General features: G+C 43.5%; 1 protein-coding gene across 1 annotated transcript in view; it reads right to left on the bottom strand.

The window, feature by feature from the left end:
* ptprn2 (protein tyrosine phosphatase receptor type N2) overlaps positions 1 to 19,661 on the bottom strand; it is a 120,079-nt gene that overhangs the window by 60,049 nt on the left and 40,369 nt on the right. Inside the window, 1 exon segment of the mRNA XM_061666543.1 lies at positions 1,604 to 1,668. Coding sequence (XP_061522527.1) covers positions 1,604 to 1,668 — 65 coding nt within the window.

The following is a 19,661-nucleotide window of genomic DNA, read 5'->3' on the forward strand; positions in this document are numbered from 1 at the left end:
TACTCTCCTTTCATCTGGATCACGCTTGAGGGTCCTCCGCTTCTCCTCTTAATTTTTGCCCAATGAATATGTCACGGATGCATTGCCAGGGGCCAAAAAGCCCTCCAGATAATCTGGACACAGTGACTGCGCATTGAGCTTTTAAACAAAACGCCTCTGGCTTTTTTGTCTTGTTGTGCTATATTCGCCATGGCGACAAAAGCTCTCGTGGGCACCTAAAGGAAATTAACACGGGGAGGGATGGCAATCACGGCAAAAACACTTAAGCGGATATGTGGCGACGATACGTCGGCCGGCTTAAGATGATGGCGTGCGGCCGCACAAATGAAGCTGCAGTTGTGAAACGGATGCCAAAACAAGTGGCTGTTATTTCTTTGCCCATGAGCGTAAACACAATGATATGCTAATTAGATGGCGGGTTTTCACCTCACATATTTATTTGAATTTTCCATATTTATTCCTCCCACATTCCAAAAACATTCACGTTCGGTCCATTGAAGACTAAATCGGGGTATCCACAGTCGAGCCATTAACAACCTGCTGTCCATTTTTCCGTCACCCATGGCATATTAAAAATAACATTGGGGGTGGTCTTAGGCGAGGTTGCGACATCCACCCACCCCTGACGATTACTACTAATAAATTGATTCTATATACCGGGTGATTGACATTTTAAAATTTTTATTTTTTATTTTTAAGTATTTGTAATTTATTTCTGAACTATATTTCTTGTGTGTGTAAAGTGTATTGCATGGAGTTTTAGTTAAAATTTGATATGGGCGCCAGCATTAGCCACCAGTTTCTCAAGCCGTCAGGGAACCGCTTTAACTGATTTCACAAGGAACTCTTGTGGGATGGAAGACATAACTTCTCGTATTCACCCTCCAAGTTCTTCCAAAGTTGTTGGTAGAATAGACTTGCTCCTTTAATAATGGAACATACACAAAAAAATGGAGAAAAATATTACAACATATGAATAAATTATAAGTATTTTAAAATAGGGAGATACTTTTCAATCACACTGTAGAGCTTTTCTAGATACGCAAAGATGCAAAGAAACCATTTACCTTTAAAAGTAACAACATTTACCTTCAAAACGCCCAGTGAACAAAGATAATTTCATTCAGGATCAAAAAATAGTTTGCTCCAATTTCTGATTTGTGTATATTTGTAATATACTAGTAATCATCACTCAGACCTGCGCAAACTATCGCCTTACTGATTGGACATTTCGCCACTCTACAGAGCATCTGAAGTCCTCTGTAATTTGACCTATTAGAAGATGAGATTCCATAAAATTAGGACAAGCAATTAGTCCACTTTAAGATTTTAATGTCAATGTGTAGCAGTAGAGTCGACTTATCGGTTCAACCCCTACTACAGAGTACACTTGTTTTGACTAGTTTTGAACAGAAGTCGAGGACAAAATTTGGAAAAAGTCTTGCAGGCGTGCAAATAAAATTACAAGAATGGTCTTTAGTTTGGCACCTGTGGTCGTGGTCTGCGTTTCGCCCCAAGTCAGATAGGATAGGTTCCAGTTGCTCTGCGCAGGATAAGCCGTATAGAAAATGGACGATGGATATTTTTAGTGACTGTAACTTACGTCACTGACTCCAGCCTCCACTATCTTCAGGCCTGTCTCCTTCTCCAGCTGCTGCTTTGCTCGAACTGCACGGGAGACAAAAGCGGAGGCGGTAGTGACTATGAGCAGAGGATGACAAAGTAGCACTTTTTTTTTTTTTTTTTTTTTTTTTAATTCCCACTTCTCGGGGCGGAACCAGTTGGTCAGTGATATCAAGAGTGACGCAACGGATGAGACGACGTGAGTCAGATGTCAAAACGATCGCAGGGAGCGAGCGGCCCACGCCTGAGCGTGCGTCATTTACTGCTGGGTCGACGCAACTGGGAAAATGAACCGCTGTTTCTTCGACAGACAATCAATTGTTCTGAAAGGACGGCGGTGGTAAAGAAAGACGAGCATCTGTCAGTAGTTACCGTGAAGTCAATGTCATAATATTTGGAGATGAGCTCCAGTCGTCACCCAAGCTGGGTTGTTATGGAGAGTCTTCAGTCCATGAGCATGTACGTGTGTTCAGTAAGGCGGGATTTAGGTTTCGAATGTACAGTGGCTCCACAATCCGTTATGTGATGCTGGTTCAACTTCCATTAGGTCCTCTTTCAAAGCAAAATCTACACGAGTACTTGGCCAATTTTTGGGGCATTCAAACTCAAAGGTACCACTGTACTATTTGGTTTGAAGGCCTACAAATGCCCGCAGATCTAACCGCCACTGTTTAAATCTAGCAACACTGTAACATTCGGGAGTGCAACCGACTGAAGCTGAAGTGTGTTCGCTAATAACTTAAGCTCCCTCCTTTTGTCCTTACAATAATTAATACACCGCAAATCTGGGGATCTCATCAAAATACGCCGAAGCTATTTCCACCGACCCGCTTCGTCAGAGATATTCTCATGTAAATCCGACACATCCATCACGTCCTACCTTTGAAGCAAACACGTACATTGCAAAACAAAAATCAAAGGGGGCTTTCATAGATGACGCCAAATTAAATAATGCGGGGAAAATGCAGCATCCTCTTAATTGAGTTTGTTAGCATGTGAATGTGAGTTAAAGCGAGCAGGTCCTTTAAATCCCATTTCCCCCAGATGAAGGCTATGCAAATGACCCTGCAGAGACTGAAGCTCACCTCGCACTCCACATTGGGCGAGGGCCTGTGTTAATTAGTATTTTAATCTATCCCGGTGATTCCACTCGGGCCACAATGTATGTGGCATTCCATTTAATTAAGCATGCTACTTTTAGGATAATCATCCATCTCTCTCGCTGGCTGCCGCGCTCAAACCCTCTCATCTTGCCGGTTTGAGTAGAACGCATTGATCATCCTATCATCTCGTCAATGTGGTGGCGTATATTTTAGGCAGAGAGGAGGAGAAATGGGGGAGGTGGGGGGCAGGTGCTGGGTAAGGTCGCGTATACAGTGTCTCCCATAAACATGTACTCACAGTTTGAATGTCCATTACCTTATTTTATGTTTTTATTTCAGGTGCAAATAGAGTGGTAGCTTGTTTAATTTGATCCGTGACCGAGTTCGTAACTACTATCGACTTGTATATCAAATACATTTTCCCAGTTGAAATGAATTGAAATGCCATTAATCCATTCCGGCCCGTGTCTCTACGCAATTACTCTCGGGTATTTGTTATCCGCGATTCGGTTATTCGGTTCACTATACGATAAAAATCCATTAAAAAAATATATCGTTATAGACTGCAAAAATACGCAATAATCCACGATAAAAAATATTCCACAAAAAGAATCTGTAATATAGCAGGGGGCGAATGATGAACCGAGATAGAGTGGGGGAGAAGTGTAATGTTTCCTTTACAATGTTATTTTCTTTAATTGAACTCATTAGACTTGTATCTGTGCCAATAAACACCAAAATCAAAGTGAATACACGAGTAATGAGCAGTCAAAGAGTGAGTACATTTTTTTTGGGACACCCTGTACATTCAAAGCACTAAAGGTTTGATTGCCACAAAAGTCAAGAAAATGTGCCATTAGCGAGAGGTGAAAAGTCTTCTACGCGCATCTCCAAGATGAAGCTCATTTTCAATTCGTGTTATGTATTTAGTCGTCTATCTGCCAGGGTGGAGCTACCTGGGTGCTGTTTAGGAGGGGGGTGGGGGGGGGTAATGAGCGAGCTAATTGGGCCCAGCTGGGCGAGGGCGTAGGTGGCGGGGAGGAGCGAAGGCGCTCAAAAGGTCACGCAACGTTTCGCCGCTAATGAGGACCCCTCCGGGGCAGCGGCGGTGTCGGCGGCACGAGTCAAACGGAGGAAAGATTAGCCCTGCGTCAACACCAGATGACACGTGACCGCCGCCCGGCTCGCTGGCTGACATGTCGTAGCGGGCCGAAGCGGGTCGGTATTTAACGGCCAATCAATGTGGAGGACTCTGCAATCAATGCACGGGAAAGGAATGGGGCCCACTTTAAATGGGAACACAATCTACTCACAGAGCTCATTAAACTGCCCGCTGGACGGATCAGGGGTGGAAGTGAGCGTCCAGACCATGGACGCTTCTGTACACAAGGCAGCTCATTGCTTTTCGTTCTGCTAATCGTCTCTCTTTTGGCAAAACACCAGTGTTGGAATGTAATTCGAGTAACTATCTGTGGTGGGAAGTATCACAGTGCAAATAAATCATTACTCCACTTGAGAAGATTTTTTTAGGTTATCTTTTATTTACTTCTGTATTTATTTTAATATTTACTCCTGACAGTTTAAAACACATGCAGTATCTCACAAAAGGGAGTTTACCCCTTACATTTCGATAATTATGTTATTATATATTTTCATGGGACAACAGTGAAGAAATTACACTTCTGTGCCAGTTACCGGAATGCCGCAATTTAACATCACAGATTCAAAACTGCTAAAACTTGAAATGTGACACGAGCCCGCCCCCTTTCGTTGTTGGTGCGAGCAGTTAAAGAACCCGACCACCAATCTTTTAACTCATCAATCACCAAATGGCCCCCTCCCCTCCCCCATTTTTTTTCATTTCATCACAGTGCCTTTGAGTTTGTAAACAAGAAACAAAAAATCAAGTATTTAAATTCTCAGGAAAATCGCAGTCATTCAAAATAACGCATTCCAATTCAAACAGTAATATTGTCATAAAAATGATGACTTTCAAAAGACACTAACTAGTCATATGTCACGTATTACATACGGGAAGTAACTTGGCACTGCAAACCGCAAACCGCACGTGCCGATTTCATGAGCTTCAAATGAGCCGCCAAATATTCCTGACAGACTGTGGAAGGAGACGTCCGGTCTCATTTCAGAGAGGCTCCTCCAGACATTGTTAATAGGCATTGTCCGAGCCTATCTCGTCTCATCTCTGACGTGATCCCCTCCCTGCTGCTTCTTTTTTGATCTTTGCGGTTTTCCCAGTGACGCTGAGCCCATGATAAAAAGAGAATCTGCGTGTGCTCCATATTTATCAGCTTTCAATATAACAAGATGGACATTTTTTGGCGCAGCGATGGCGTAACCCCTCCCCGACACATACCCTAAAAAAATCCTGTTTTTGAATAAAGCGGGCTACACATACCGATAATCGGGCCTTATTTGAGCATTTCTCCCCCCCCCTTCTTTCGATTGATGTAGACGAGGCCTGATTATCAAATTTTCAGATGATTTTTTTTCCCCCCCTCTACTGATCTGATCGGGAAAACGGTCCAGGACAACAATCATAAATATTAATTGTGTTCAAAATATACGATTGCAAATCCTTCATTGTATTTCCTTCATCATGGGCGGGGTCGCTCCCACTTTAAATTTCGGCTTAGCTTCTCCCCGACAGAGAAAGCTTGTCTCTCAGTCGTAATGTATGGCTGCAACATACTTCCTTGACACCAATTCCTATTTAGATGGATGGGGCTTTGGCCATTTTAGGGCATTTCAGAAAGAGCACCAAAATGTGAATCGTTGAATTTGTGAATAAATGGACTGTGAATATGCGGGGGATTACTTGAATTCACTTTCCATTATTTCCTATGAGTAAAAATTCTGTGGACCACGGCCACCTCACTGGGAAGACTGCAAAGGCCAACATCCAAATAAATAAACCTCCTCTTTTAAATGTTACTTTCAAGGCTTTTTCAGATCATCACTGCTTACACTTCAGGTTTGACGTGAGCGTGCGAACCCAATGTCACTTAAAATAATAAATAAAGTACTTGTATGCACCAAACCAAGTGTGATTCAAATGATAAACATCCCAACTCTTCTCGGAATCCACGTGGGAAGAGCTGAAGAACACTTAAAAAGTTCATCAAGGACTCGAGGAAGAAAAGGCCATTTCAATCACCCGCTGCCTAGGACGCGATTCGAAATCCTCGACGCACACAACGAGGAGTATAAATACGAAGTGCGAGCCAGACTTTATGTGACCTTTAAATTGCTCACGAGCATATGCACTCAACATCATTATCTGCCGTCGAGTATAATTTGATTAAAATGCGCCGCTTCTCCGCCATATGCTTCTGGCTAACGTAATGGCGTCCCCGCCCTCATCGTGGATTCTAACAGCGATCCCCCGAATGATTATCATGAAGTCATCGGAGCTTAAAGTCATGAATATATATGTTCATTTCTCTGACACATGACATGTGGTTGTTATTGTTGGAAGCGATATAAATGCGGCGCGGCGAGATGGATCACTTCCTGTGGGCCTCTAAGTATTCTGTATTTCAGCAGTGTCGTAATGCCTCCAAATGGGGGAACCGAGTTGGCAGATTTCACCCCGGCCCCGCTGACTGATCTGTTAATACGCAGATACGTCCCGTCCCCCCCCCCTATCTGGATCCTCGCTCCCGCCTCTCTCTATACGTCAATCCCGTCGAAAACAAAATGAAAGTGTTTATTGCGGGGGGGATGCTCACGCCTCACTCTCTCCGCAGCCGTTAGCCTTATCAGTAGGCAATGGCTTCGATATTAAAGCCGCCATTCCACCCAGCACTCTCCCCCCACACGACGTGCACATATAATGACGGTCTGCACCTATCAGGATAGTCGAAAAGACGGGAGACGGGGGAAGGAAGAGGAGAAGGCTGCACCTGATCCCTCTACCGCCACCCTTCTCCAAACAGATAGGCTCCTATCCATTTCTCACTCAAAAAACAATAATATGACTCCTAGCGCTGAGTATGAAGAAGCACCGAGCGGCGGCGTACAATAAATCACACGTGACCCTCCTCAGATGTGACTTGTACGTGACGATACTTGTCAAAATATACATTGCAGCAGATATGGTTGTCACTTTTATGAGTCTTATGTCTTCGGCTTACTTTTTTTTTCTTCTCCTTCTCTCTGCCAGCATGTCTTTACAATATAATTGACTTGAATACATAAAAAAAACATCCATCCATCCATTTTCTGAGCCGCTTCTCCTCACTAGGGTCGCAGGCGTGCTGGAGCCTATCCCAGCTATCATCGGGCAGGAGGCGGGGTACACCCTGAACCGGTTGCCAGCCAATCGCAGGGCACATACAAACAAACAACCATTCGCACTCACAGTCACACCTTCGGGCAATTTAGAGTTGTCAATCAACCTACCATGCATGTTTTTGGGATGTGGGAGGACACCGGAGTGCCCGGAGAAAACCCGCGCAAGCACGGGGAGAACATGCAAATTCCACACAGGCGGGACGGGGGATTGAACTCCTCAGAACTGTGAGACAGTTCAAACTCCACACAGGCGGGGCCGGGGATTGAACCCCGGTCCTCAGAACTGTGAGACAGACGCTCTAACCAGTCGTCGACCGCGCCGCCTCTACCAGAAACAAATACAGTAAAATTGGCGCAAACAGGCATTTAGGAAGTATATTCAAATTAACATTAAAAATTATTACAGTGAATGAGACTGAGTTGCAGATGAGCCTATGGTGACAAGCTTATGATTCACACACATGGGCAGGAGCAGGAAAACACACCATGGGGAGAGGAGAGTTGCTAGCTGGGTAGCTTACGAAAAAGTGCTGTTAGAATAAACAAGGATCATATGTGTTGTTTCCTTAATGAAGTATTGGTAACACTGAAATGAGAGCGAAACTAAAGCAGACAGAAGAAGGACAACACCACGGGGACAGTGGTAGAACAGTTGTTAGCGGAGTAACTTGCTAAACAGCTACGTGAGAATACACAACAATAATATGGAAATAGAATTTCTAGTGGAGCGGCTCGCTAAGCAGCTACGTTAGTATGAACAGCAATCACGTGTGTTGTTTCCTTCGTGTTGGACTGTTAACAGTGTGCAAAGAAGTCAGGAAAGTGGACAGAATTAGGAACACACAGAGTGAAGTTACTCGCGGAGTAGCTTATTAAACAGCTGCAATACTTTCCGCTGTCTCTTTCATGCTGCTTTTGGCCAAGTCATTAAACATTTTGATTTTTGGCTGTAATCATACATGGGACAATACGCCCTTATAGACGGCGGTTCTTCGATTTTGAAATTCACGTCGCATTGACGCTTTGTGTGGGTGCGTGTCTGTTGCACATTCACCCAACTCACAGTTGTAACGGCTTCAAAGTGCAGCTCATGGATGACGTCAAACGTAAAACCACGAGCTCGAGCGCAGGATTTGAGTTTGAAAATTCGAAGGAACGCCGGCTTCATTCAAATCTCTGGTGTGGATTAATTTTGGTTTCACCATTTAATATAACAATGAGGGAGTAAAAACTGTCGACAGACATTTTACTCTCTGCAAGCTTGGCTTGAAACATATCCGGTACTTTTAAGGAAGGAAACAATATGATAAAGCTTCTCCTGTGTTCGAATCCTGATAGCAAGCTTACTGGACACATAACAGTTGAGCGGTCACCGTGCACATTTCGTCGACGTTTCAATTCCCAACCCAAGTGTAACAGTTGCCTGCAGAGTGGTGTGCAGACAGGACAAATCGACCCGTACTTAACCCAAATGTAAAACAAGTCGTTTTCTTTTTTTGTTTATCTCAACGCACCACTGTACATTTCTAATTTCATTACTCATTTTCTTGTTTTCTGCGAAGCTCAGTTTTTGCTGTGTGCCGGTGGCATCACCCGACCGAGGCATCCAGTCAGCGGTGTCAAGGCGCGTGCCAGCCAGCGTTGTCACATGATGTCGGAACGTGCAGTTCACGGCAGGGTTTGGAGGGCGGGGGGGTTGGGGGTGGGGGTATCCTGGCTGCCTTGGTGTTTATTCACCCCGATCGATCGTTTCGCGCGGATAAGCCAACAGAAGCCCCCCCGCAACAAACCAACTGCTGTTATTCAGCCTAAAATCAACATGACCGGTGGCTCTGCGACAAAAAAAGCTCAAGCAAAAAAAAATAAAAATCCTTTCATATGCCACTTTTCTTTCTTTTTTTCCTGCCTGACAATTACAAATGACGTTGAAGGTAATAAATTGCGCCGGTAGCCCTGGTTTGGGTACGGTAATGGCGGCCGCGGCGTAATTAGCATGCGCCGCGGGTCCGCCGAAGACCCTGTCTCTGATATCAAATACATTACAGCCTCTTTCCTCTTTCAAACGGAACCCACATGACACTTTTATAATTGCGTACCCCCCCTTCCTTATTCTTATTAGGGCGCCTTTTTGGAAGATGGCTCAATAATAAACCTTCACAAGTCCTTGCCTCTACTTCACGTATCTCAAATAGGCGGCGTGCTTCTAATAAAGGTATTAACAAAATGTGGTACGCGCACCCCTTGGTGGGCGTTAGATTAAAAATTTTAATTGTAAAAATGTTACATTGCATGGATAAACATGACAATTATTGCTATAAACAGTCATTTTTGTTTTGACTGTTTGTGAGGGTTTACAGGGGCTGCGCCAACCCTGATGAAGGGGGTGCATGGCTAAAAATGTTCAGGAAAGACTGCTCAAAGAAAAAGTGTCCAACAAGTTAAATAAATGACTTTTTGTATATTTCTATATAATACTCTAGTTTCCTTTGACATTATTGGTAATATGACAGCAACATTGTTTCGTATTATCCCTGGAATGTACAAATAAAGCCCTCACCTTCCATTGAGTGTTTCCGTTATTTGCATAAATGTGATACTTTCTTATGCACACGCGCATAATATTAGTTTCTTGGCTGTTTTTTTCTTGATAACTAGATTCTGGCTGTTCTGACTTTTGGCTTTGATCGGTGCTGACACCAATTCGTCACGGACGGCGGGAGATGGCGAGAAGAGCGGCAGAGCCAGCAAATGACTCACATTTCGCCGCCACCTCCAGATGTGGCAGAATCCTCATTGAATGTCGATCAATGGCAATCCATCACAAATGATAGGATGACGGCAAACAATGAGGAAAAAATAAGCACATGGCGGTGATTTTGAACACGTGAGAGACCCCACAAAAGTACATCTGCCACTGTTGCTCTCCTTTCCAACATGCGAGGGAATTACAGTAACTAAGTATACTGTAAAAAAAAGGATCACTTAAAAAAGATAAATCAGCGATATAGCGAGGGAATACTGTAAACCGGCAATATTGTACATATTAAGACCTCCCCCTCCATCTGCAGTTGAGTAAAGAAACGCCTCCGGGCCGCTGTTGCAAGTCAAGCCGTGAAATCTTTATTTCAAATCAACCTGAAAACTGCGCTTATCTCATTAGGGATGTTTTGTGTGTGTGATGACACTAAAATGCGCTAAAGCTTGATTAAAAACATATCATTAAGAGTTGTGTCTTGGGGTTAAAATTGACGTCTTAATACGTGCCGTTAAAATTGACATCTTAAGACGTCCGCGAGAGTGAAAGCGGATGTAAACTTCTGGATGTCAGCTACTGTTTGAAGAGAGCCAACTGGGGGAAATGCTTACTGGAGGAAAGGATGGTGATGCACATCGCGCCCCTTCCCCCCAGCACACACACACACACACACACACACGCGACTACTTCCCCACTGAGGCAACAATGACAGAGGCAGCCCTACCTGTCAGTGTGGCAGCAATTATCCTGCAGGCTCTCTCCACGGACCACCTCCTGCAAGTCTCCGCATTACTAACCACATCACTGAGCAAATACATAGTCAGTGCGTGTACTAACGCATGGATGGGCAAAATGCGCACCTGCAGTAGTGTACATATTCGCACTTACACAAATGCGCTTTTCATCCACAATTCGGTCTCTATAAGCTAATGGCCCGAGCCGATGATGTGTCGGCGCGGACAACCTACTCACGCCAGGAGACGCACACGTCGTTAGGATGACGTGTGAACGGGCTCACGCACGCACGCACACACAGACGCATGCACGTACGCACACGGACACCAGTATGTATGAGTGATAACCAGGGTGTGCGAGGTAGAGGGTGTGCTTCAACTCTGTTGAAGGTGATGCACGGCTTGAAATTTGGGGAAAGACTGCTCTAATAGGCGCCGATACTAAAGACTAACAGACACTGTGCTGTGCCTTACCTCTGGATAGTTAAATAAATACCTCCTACAAAAACTGTAGACACCTCCGTTTTTAGTTTTTTTGGGGGGGGGGGAATTGGGAGCGGTAGAGGGCGTGAGCAAATTTTGTTGAAGGCGGTGTGTGGCTGAAAAAGTTTGGAAAAGACTGCGCTAATAGACACCAAGACTAATCGACGCTTTTTATCCCAATTTGTTAAAAAGACACCTGCCTCTAATAGATGCCTACATTTTGCCTTCATCCGGGTGAGTAGGTGAGTGTGGGTGGGCAAACTCTATTGAAGGCGGTTGGTTAACTTAGTTAGTCTATATATATAAAATACAAATGTTTCACAAAGGTCTCTATCAGTTTATTGTATTGTTTTTTTTGTACACCAGCATTGAGGTTGGAGACAAATTGGGATTCACACGGACAGGAGGGCAGGATATGAGCTCCAGTGAGTCAGGAGATAGTAAAAAAAAAGTAATAATAATAAAAATAAAAAGACTGACAAGGCTTCCATTTTGGCTGCAGGGAGGCCTTGCAGAGGAAGGAATTGATCCGTTCCTCGCCGGCTGGCTGACTCGTGTTTCAGGAACAGCTTGACTGTACAGTCAGAGCTGTGAAGGGTGATTTCAGAAAGGATTTTTAAAAAAGAAAAAAAGAAAGGAGTTTCGGGGTGGGAAAGGACAAGCCATGTGACCTCATTACTGAAAATTTGTTCCGACTGTCATTAGCAATCACAGACGCCATCACTCAAGTCAGGGGTGTAAGAGGGGGCATGAGAGATAGGGTGAGGGGGTCTGCAAGGGTTACAACAATTATCACATAACGTTTGATAACTAGATGTAGACAGGGTGTTGAAAGATTCTGTATGTTCTGCACTTGATACTCACGGCACACACAAAAAATGCACTCACTGTAGAGTTTTGAGGCAATAGAGACATTTCTGCGAGTAGGGGGTGCCGATAGATCCTTTCAGGGTGGAACCTTTATCTTATTTTTTAACAAAATCCCCAATTTCTCTGGCCGTAACTTCCACTAACAATCCAGGCTAAACCTCCCCGACATACAAAGATCTTAGTCTCTCAGTCGAGATGCATCACTTCAACAATAATTACTTGATGTCAATTACTACTTTCCAATCAGCCAGGGCTTTGACACCATCTCGTAAGATTTTAGGAATGTTCCGTCAATGCGAACACAGTTATCTTGGATATGTGTCCCTTGAATGCCCGTTTTCACGACGAGTTCTAGTACAACACTCTTTCAGAGGTGATTTGAAAAGTGAACGCATCCTCGCTGTGCCGTCAGCTGCCAATCTAAAAGCCCTGAAAACCTTTCCGCCGCATCAAGTAACCCCGAACCGCCTCTCACTTTCTCTCTCTCTCGCCGCGCCGTCGACGAGCTTTTTGGCGACGCGTCAGGCTGCAGTGCTCGTCATCTGCGTGTGCAGCTGGGAAGTGGTGGTGGGTGTCAAAAGAAGACGCAACACAACCGCCTCGCTCAGCTGTCAACATTAGAAACATGACATTGCCTGTCAGAGACATTATTAGCACTGATATTATTTCGTATTCCACCCTTTTGTTTCTTCAGGAACAAAATATATGGCACCCCAGAGATGACATGGGGATTTTATTTTTATTTTTTTTAAATGCGCCCACCTTTTGCACACCTTACACCTACAGTACTCTGTGATGAATAAGTATTCTGTAGCCACAAATGAGCATTTCTTTGCACAGGTTGTAACCATATTGTGGCCATTATTCCCCCCCTGCCCCCATGTGATGTCTGAGGGACTGTACAAACCGGATAATCCTACAGACCAGACAAAGCAAGGTATGAAAGGGGAAGAAAATGCAGACCACAAAAAGCCACATTTTGATTGTTACTTTTGACATCAACGCATCCCAAAATCAATCTTACGGCACAGTTCCTCCCAAACGATTTCTTTTGAGAACACGAAGCTGCAATTTCGAGTCACAGCGTGACGAATAAATCTTTACGCGGGCGGCTGCGGCATGCGTATCCTAAATATCCGCTACATATGTCGGGAAAACTCTCCTGTGATTGAAGTCGCGAGGCAGTTTCCATGAGAGCGCATAAGAGAGAGACTCCTATTTTTTTTAAGGGACACCTGTTGGGCTGCCACGGCTCATCTCCTCCTCATTTAGCCGTCTGTCAGGGCTCCGCGGGGCTGATTACAGCCTAGATCTGATTCCACTTGCACTGCTTATCAGTCTAATTAGGGCCCCTGGCAGGTGACTTGAAGAAAGTTGTCTGCGTCGCCAGTGTTCAAGGCGCAACGGTTTGTAGCGGCTGCTCTAAAGCTAGGGATTGCCAAGGGGGTGCGCCAGACTAAGAATGGAATTCACTCTGGTAGAATAATTACACATTGACGTTATTTTTCCCCTCCCACACAAATGTGATATTTTTATAGATATTCCCCCCCCCCCCCCCAGTAACGTTTTAGCCATACAGTGTCAGCAACATAAGGCGGGACTAAAGTTATTATTACAGTAAATATATGCAAAACATTTCTAAGCCATGAACGTAAAACAATTGTGTTAGCAATGTCATAAACCGAGGATCCCCGGTGGTAGGAAACCTTGGTGGTGTTTTAGTTTAATTTCCAGGTTAGTGTGAGGAAACATGATGGCTTTGTTTTTGTTTTTTTTTTTCAAGCACAGGCAGCGGGTGCGCCAACTCTGTCGGGATTTTGAAAGGCCGCCGATTGACAAACTGCCGCGCTTGACTACAGAATAAAACTTCATTTAACACTACCCCTTGAGCGTAACCTTTTCGCACAATAATGAAACTATAAATGAAACTTTAATCGGGTTTGCATGACGAAACATAACCATCCGTTTTATGATAAAAAATAAAGTTTGGGTGTGCCAAATCCTTAGACTTCCATGATCACAAATTAGTATGTTTTGTAGGCACAAATGAGTATTTCGTGATCACAAAAATGGGTGTGTGGCTTAAGATGTGGGGCAAAAGGGTACTCTTAGCTAAACAAAGGATCCTAATGTGAGTTTTACATGTGTTTACTTCTTGTACACAGCGGTGTACTGGTAGTGTAGTAAGAGAAACAAGTTGTTTTGGACACGCAAATAGTGCGCAGTCCAACAAAATCATACGCACCACATCAGAGGAAGAGGGTCCAGTCGTTTGTTCATGATTTTCTTCTGGACTTGAGGAGTGGTCGTTTCATTCGCGAGTTACAAGAGCAATTAATTTGTCGGAAGCTATTCATGAATTCCCTCCTTTTGACGAAAACAAACCAGTTTATTATCATCATCAACAGTCTTAAATAGGAGAATTTCCACAGAAGGCGACGGTTCCTAAGAGGGCTGTTTTAGCTTCAGAAGACAAATAGCCGCAAATGACAGGAAGTGGTGGGGTTAAAAAAAAAAAAAAAAAAAAAGTAAAAAAAGTGAGACAATGGGAATTGATGAAGGAAGGAGTGCAGGATTTAACAGAAGGCGCGCAGGTTATCAGTCGCCGCTAAAAGGTTAGGAGTGTGCTGTTCGCACATCCAGGTGCTAATGTAACACCTCTCGCACCTTTCACGCTCGCGCGCATCTGCGGCTGGCTGCCGGCTTAGTGGACGGACTGTTGTTTTCTCCGAAATAATGCTCAGTAATCCTCCACTCACGTGTCGCCTTAACACAGGGATCTGGTGTTGAGTACGCCACCGGCGACAGTCGCGCACACATCAGTGAAACACACTTTGATTGCAAACTAACATGGAGAGAAGTGGCTGAGGTACTCACACTCTGTAATGAAGTCAAATTAAAGATACTTGTCTTTGCGTCTTTTTTACATTGTGCCATCATCTGCGGAGGTTAAAAAAAAGTAACAAAGTAAGGAGTAGAAAGTACAGATATCTGCTTTCAAATGCAAGGAGTAAAAGTAAAAAGTTGTCAGAAAAATAAATACATGTGCGTCAAGCTGCCTACCATTAAAATCTGAGGCCAATAGCATTTTCGCAATTAAAACCAGCCCCGCTCCAGAACAATGCTAATCCGTAGAGCACATTTGGCGCAGTGAAAAGGATTTCACCGCGTATATAAACGACCACTTAAGCAGCAGACTTAACAAGTGAAACTGAAATGCTATTCCAAGTCAATCTGAGGCGGATATTGGAGTTAAATTGAAAGGGGTTGGGTGTCCTTTAAAGAGAACTCGGAGATAGAGACGAGTTATCACCTCGGCAGAGAGCCCTAAGGAGAGACAACGCTCCTCTGTGGGCGTCTGACCCCGTGTATACAGGCCAGTGACCCGTGACAGTCAGCCGGTATCGATTTAAGAGGAGGCTGAGGACAGAGGGAGGTTGGGACCCGTAAAATCCCTTTTTAAAGAATATCCATAATTTAGCGCGGTCTTTCTTCCTCTTTCAGGTGGCAGAATGGCAGGAAATGCTGATTTTAAAGAGCAATATGCAAGGAAGTGGCATTAGAGAGGTAAGGAAAAATATTGAGATGCTGATGGATCGCCATCACGCTTCAGTATTGGTAAGGTAACATCAGTGTTGCACATGTAATTAAAACACTAATGAAAGCAGGTTTGTATTACATCACAATTTTGATGAACATCCAAGAATGAAGATAACAGTCATGGCTTTGTTTTCATAAACAAAGTCTTAATGTTCGAAGCAGAAGATTGACAATACAAAATACAGCGGACACCTGCATACTCGCAGTTCGACACCCGCGTGCTCACCTATTGACAGATGTATTTTTAGTTTTTTTGTTTTTTTTTATTGCCCCGACAATGCTCATTGGCATCCTATCCCTATATATTCAAGAATTATTGTTTTTTGTTTAAAAAAAAATGCAATTATAGTGGGCGCCCACTTGGGGCACGTCGTAAGAACAGAACTACGTCATAAACCGAAAAACCCATGTAGAATGTTTCTTCTCTTCTTCACTGACATGGCTAACCCGATGTATCGGTGATGATTTTCTTCCAATATATCGAACCCCAGTCGATCGTAGCTATGGGGCTTTCCTCAACTTCTGCCAAGTACAACGTGGGCATCGATCAGTCAAGGCTGTGACTTTGTATACCAAATTACCATAATACCACAATTTGCATTTAGTAAAAAGGGGCGGCCAAAGCATAGAGGAAAAGACTGCAAAATGTACAAAGGAAGCGGAAATTGAACATCTGTCTTTTTTTCCCCTCTCTTTTTCTTTCAGGCGCATGCCGAAGAAAGATGCTGCTGCACCTGGTCATGAATTATAGACATGACGAGGGGGTGGAAGAAAGTTTGCAGGTGGATGAAAATGATGGGAGGGGGCATGCAGTGCATCTCTTTGCCATCTGGAGACTGTCACTGGAGTTCTGTTGGATCAGTGATAGGGGGTGGCAATCGCCGAGTAACATCCATCTATCCATTTTTATAGCGCTTGTCCTCATTTGGGTCGCAGGTGAGCTGGAGTCTATTGAAAATGTTCTGAAAGGGAACCTAAATTGTACACCATGATTGCAGACTTTTGGTTAAAAACAACAACAACAACAAAAACATAATATAACCATACTCCCCCCTAAAAAAGTGAAGTACAAAAGCAAAAAATAACGCTTTGAAGATGGGAAAGGCAGAACATCCTCCACCCGCCACATCCACCCGCGTGGTTTGAAGCTCGCCGGCTCCCTTTTGTTTCTCTACACTTGTAATGCACTAAAACCACTGCATGCGGGGGCCAATTAAGTACACAGGCACCATTAGGAAGCAAAGAACACACACACGGGGGGGAAAACATGCTCTTATATTGTTCTTAGTGTAGAAACACCTGTATGCCCACACCTGCACTAGCCAACAAATGTACATGTACAACAGCACCTTTTGTTGAAAACAACAACAAAAACACGACAAGGTTATGTAACACAAAAGTAGGCACAATGCTGATGTGATGTATTACTGCCGCAAAAGAGGTTCGTACTTAAGGTGGCTATATTTTGATATGCTTGTATATGTGTGTGTGACCAGAAAATATACTCTTAGTAAAATAATGTTCTTCTTCCTATTCAATATTATTCCAAAACAAGTACAACACACGAATAAAAATACACATTTAACAGGCCCTCACGCACCCTTTTTTGCCATTGATGAGTATATTAGTGTATTGCAATTGCCTATTTTAATAGGTTACATTACTAGTTTAGTTAATATACCAAAAACTATGATCCCAAAACAGTTTAGTATTATTTCAAACTCATTTTACAACATTCCCCTTCAAAATACATGCTTAGAGATTATTTGATTTGGGGAAAAAAAAAAAAAAAAAAATAATAAGTGTGCATGTCTACATGCATGTGGCAAAGACTCTCTGTAACTTTCACTAACAACCCAGGCATAACTCCTCCCTGACAAACAAAGCTTGCCTCTCAGTCAAGAGGTATCACTTCTACATACTTCCATGACACCAATGTAGTACTTTCCGATTAGACAGGAATGCTACTGCTTTTGGCCCCATCTTGTGGCATCATGGTGCCAAGGAGCTTCATGTTAAGGTGAGTTGAGGAGCTTCATTTTATCAAAAGTAGTGTTTTGCCATCATCTTGTGGCACCTTGGTGCTAACAAACTATTTTGGAGTGATTCGAGGAGCTTCATTTTGACAAACGTAATGCTCAGTGTGGGGCCGTGATTATGTAAATTAGGCAGAAGTACAGAACATCTCACTCACGTACACATTTTTAGAAATAGCTTACTTCACACACATTTGAAGTGTGTCACTTTTGGTGTTACAAACAACAATATTCGCTATATAACCTATCACAATCTCGCTAGATAAGAGATTTTTCCATTTTGTGTGTGCCGATACATTTACAGTGTGTTCATAAAGTGCATTTGTAATAAATTTAAGGCATGTGGGAGAGGTACTTCAAGGCTGACACTATAACCTGCTGAGGGTCCAGTTGTGGGTGCCAATGTTTTCAACATTGTTCCGGGTGGGTGTTGTTAATGATTTACAGCGAGTCAACACCCCCCCCCCCCGCAGAGTTGGACAGGGGGGCGTGATTGAATCCGCACTACATAAAGCCCTTTCATGAACTCCTCGAGATGATCATCTTCACAGCTTCTTTCAATTTAGCATAATGGAGGATGGTGCATTTTTGATATCATTACATTATGAGTCATAGCAGGAGATGGAGAGATGCTCGTTTACTGGGCTGTTTGTACAAGCCGCTTCATAATGCAAAGAAAAAGAAAAAAAACAACCCAAAAAAAAACAAACAAAAAAAAACAACACTGCATACAATAACCTGCTGCTCTCCACATGGTGAGAGCCATCAGCGAGGCGGCGTTCGATTGGGAAGATGAAGGGCGGAGAGAACAGAAGAGATGAAGGCTGAGAGGATCGGCGCAGAGCAAAAAAAAGGAGGAAAAGGTGGGAGCCGGTGGGGGTCGCCACTGAAGAGGAGGTTGGATTTTCTGCTCAACATGGTGCTTTAATCCCGCCGTCTCTCTCCTGCTCCTCCAATCTATGGAGCCGTGACAAAAACTCAAGGAGACTACTAAACATAACATAGAAGGGGCTACATACACCGTGCTTTAAAGCAATGGTGAGAATGGATGCTGTTGCTTTGTCACTCAGGTGCTCGGTAGATTTCCATTTATTTATTAATGTGAGCCCTTGTTTATCGCGGGGGATACGTTCTAGACCCAAATGCTATAGGTGAAACTCTACAATATGGAGAGACCACGTAAAAGACACATTTACGATTGCTCGCTTTGATTGTTTCCGAGCAGATCGGGGAGGAAAATTATTCTTATTACATACTGAAATTCTTCCTGATTATCAGTATGAGTGTGCCCAACTGGTTCTGTTTCACATCACAATCACGGAGTCCATATTTTGACCTCACACATAAGGACTTGCAATCGTAAATAATTGAACAGGTTTAACATTTATGCCCCCCGCACCCCCAAAGCTGTTTTCACAGCGGATCAAGCAATAAAAATCACAACGCACTCCACAAAACAGTGTAATCGCTCAGGATATTTTAGGTTTTAGAGACATTTGAGAATCAGGCATTTGTTGACTTTGACAGGGAGGGAGGGAAAATGCCAGATTGCTGGTATATTTGTGTGCCGCTTAATGTTACAAGCCCCAATAATAACAAGTTCAACGTTAGCATACCATTATTCTAAAGATAATGCCAGTACATTGCTTAACTTGGAGCAGGTAAAACTGTTGCTTTATGACAGTAGTCCAGTTCCTCGTGAAAGACTAAAAATGCAATGTGCAGCACAATTGTCCTTTTTAATAACACACTTTGTCAATTCACAAATCATAAAGCAAGTCATTAGGCTGCCATTGCCAGCAGGCCATCCTGCGTGGCTCAGCTGGAAATGAGGTCATGACGTCAAATCTTGAGTCGCATAATTTAAAAAAAAAAAAAGCCAACTCTGGCTTCCATCCAGAGGAGCTCAATTACAACATTTGGTGTCACGTAACGCCTAGTCTCGGCAAACGGGAACAGTCTGCACCAAATAAAAGAGGTTGATAATTAGCTTCGCTTACACAATCTCGATGAGTGTGAATCTTCAGAGGCATTTGCATCCACAAATGTTTTCAATCAAGCAGAATCATAATGAGGATAAATAGACAACATCCACTAAAGATGATCTGTAGCTGGATAAAATGCTTCCTACTCACCCAACGGC

This window comes from Phycodurus eques, chromosome 21, assembly GCF_024500275.1.
Source record: "Phycodurus eques isolate BA_2022a chromosome 21, UOR_Pequ_1.1, whole genome shotgun sequence".
Taxonomy (NCBI): Eukaryota; Metazoa; Chordata; class Actinopteri; order Syngnathiformes; family Syngnathidae; genus Phycodurus; species Phycodurus eques.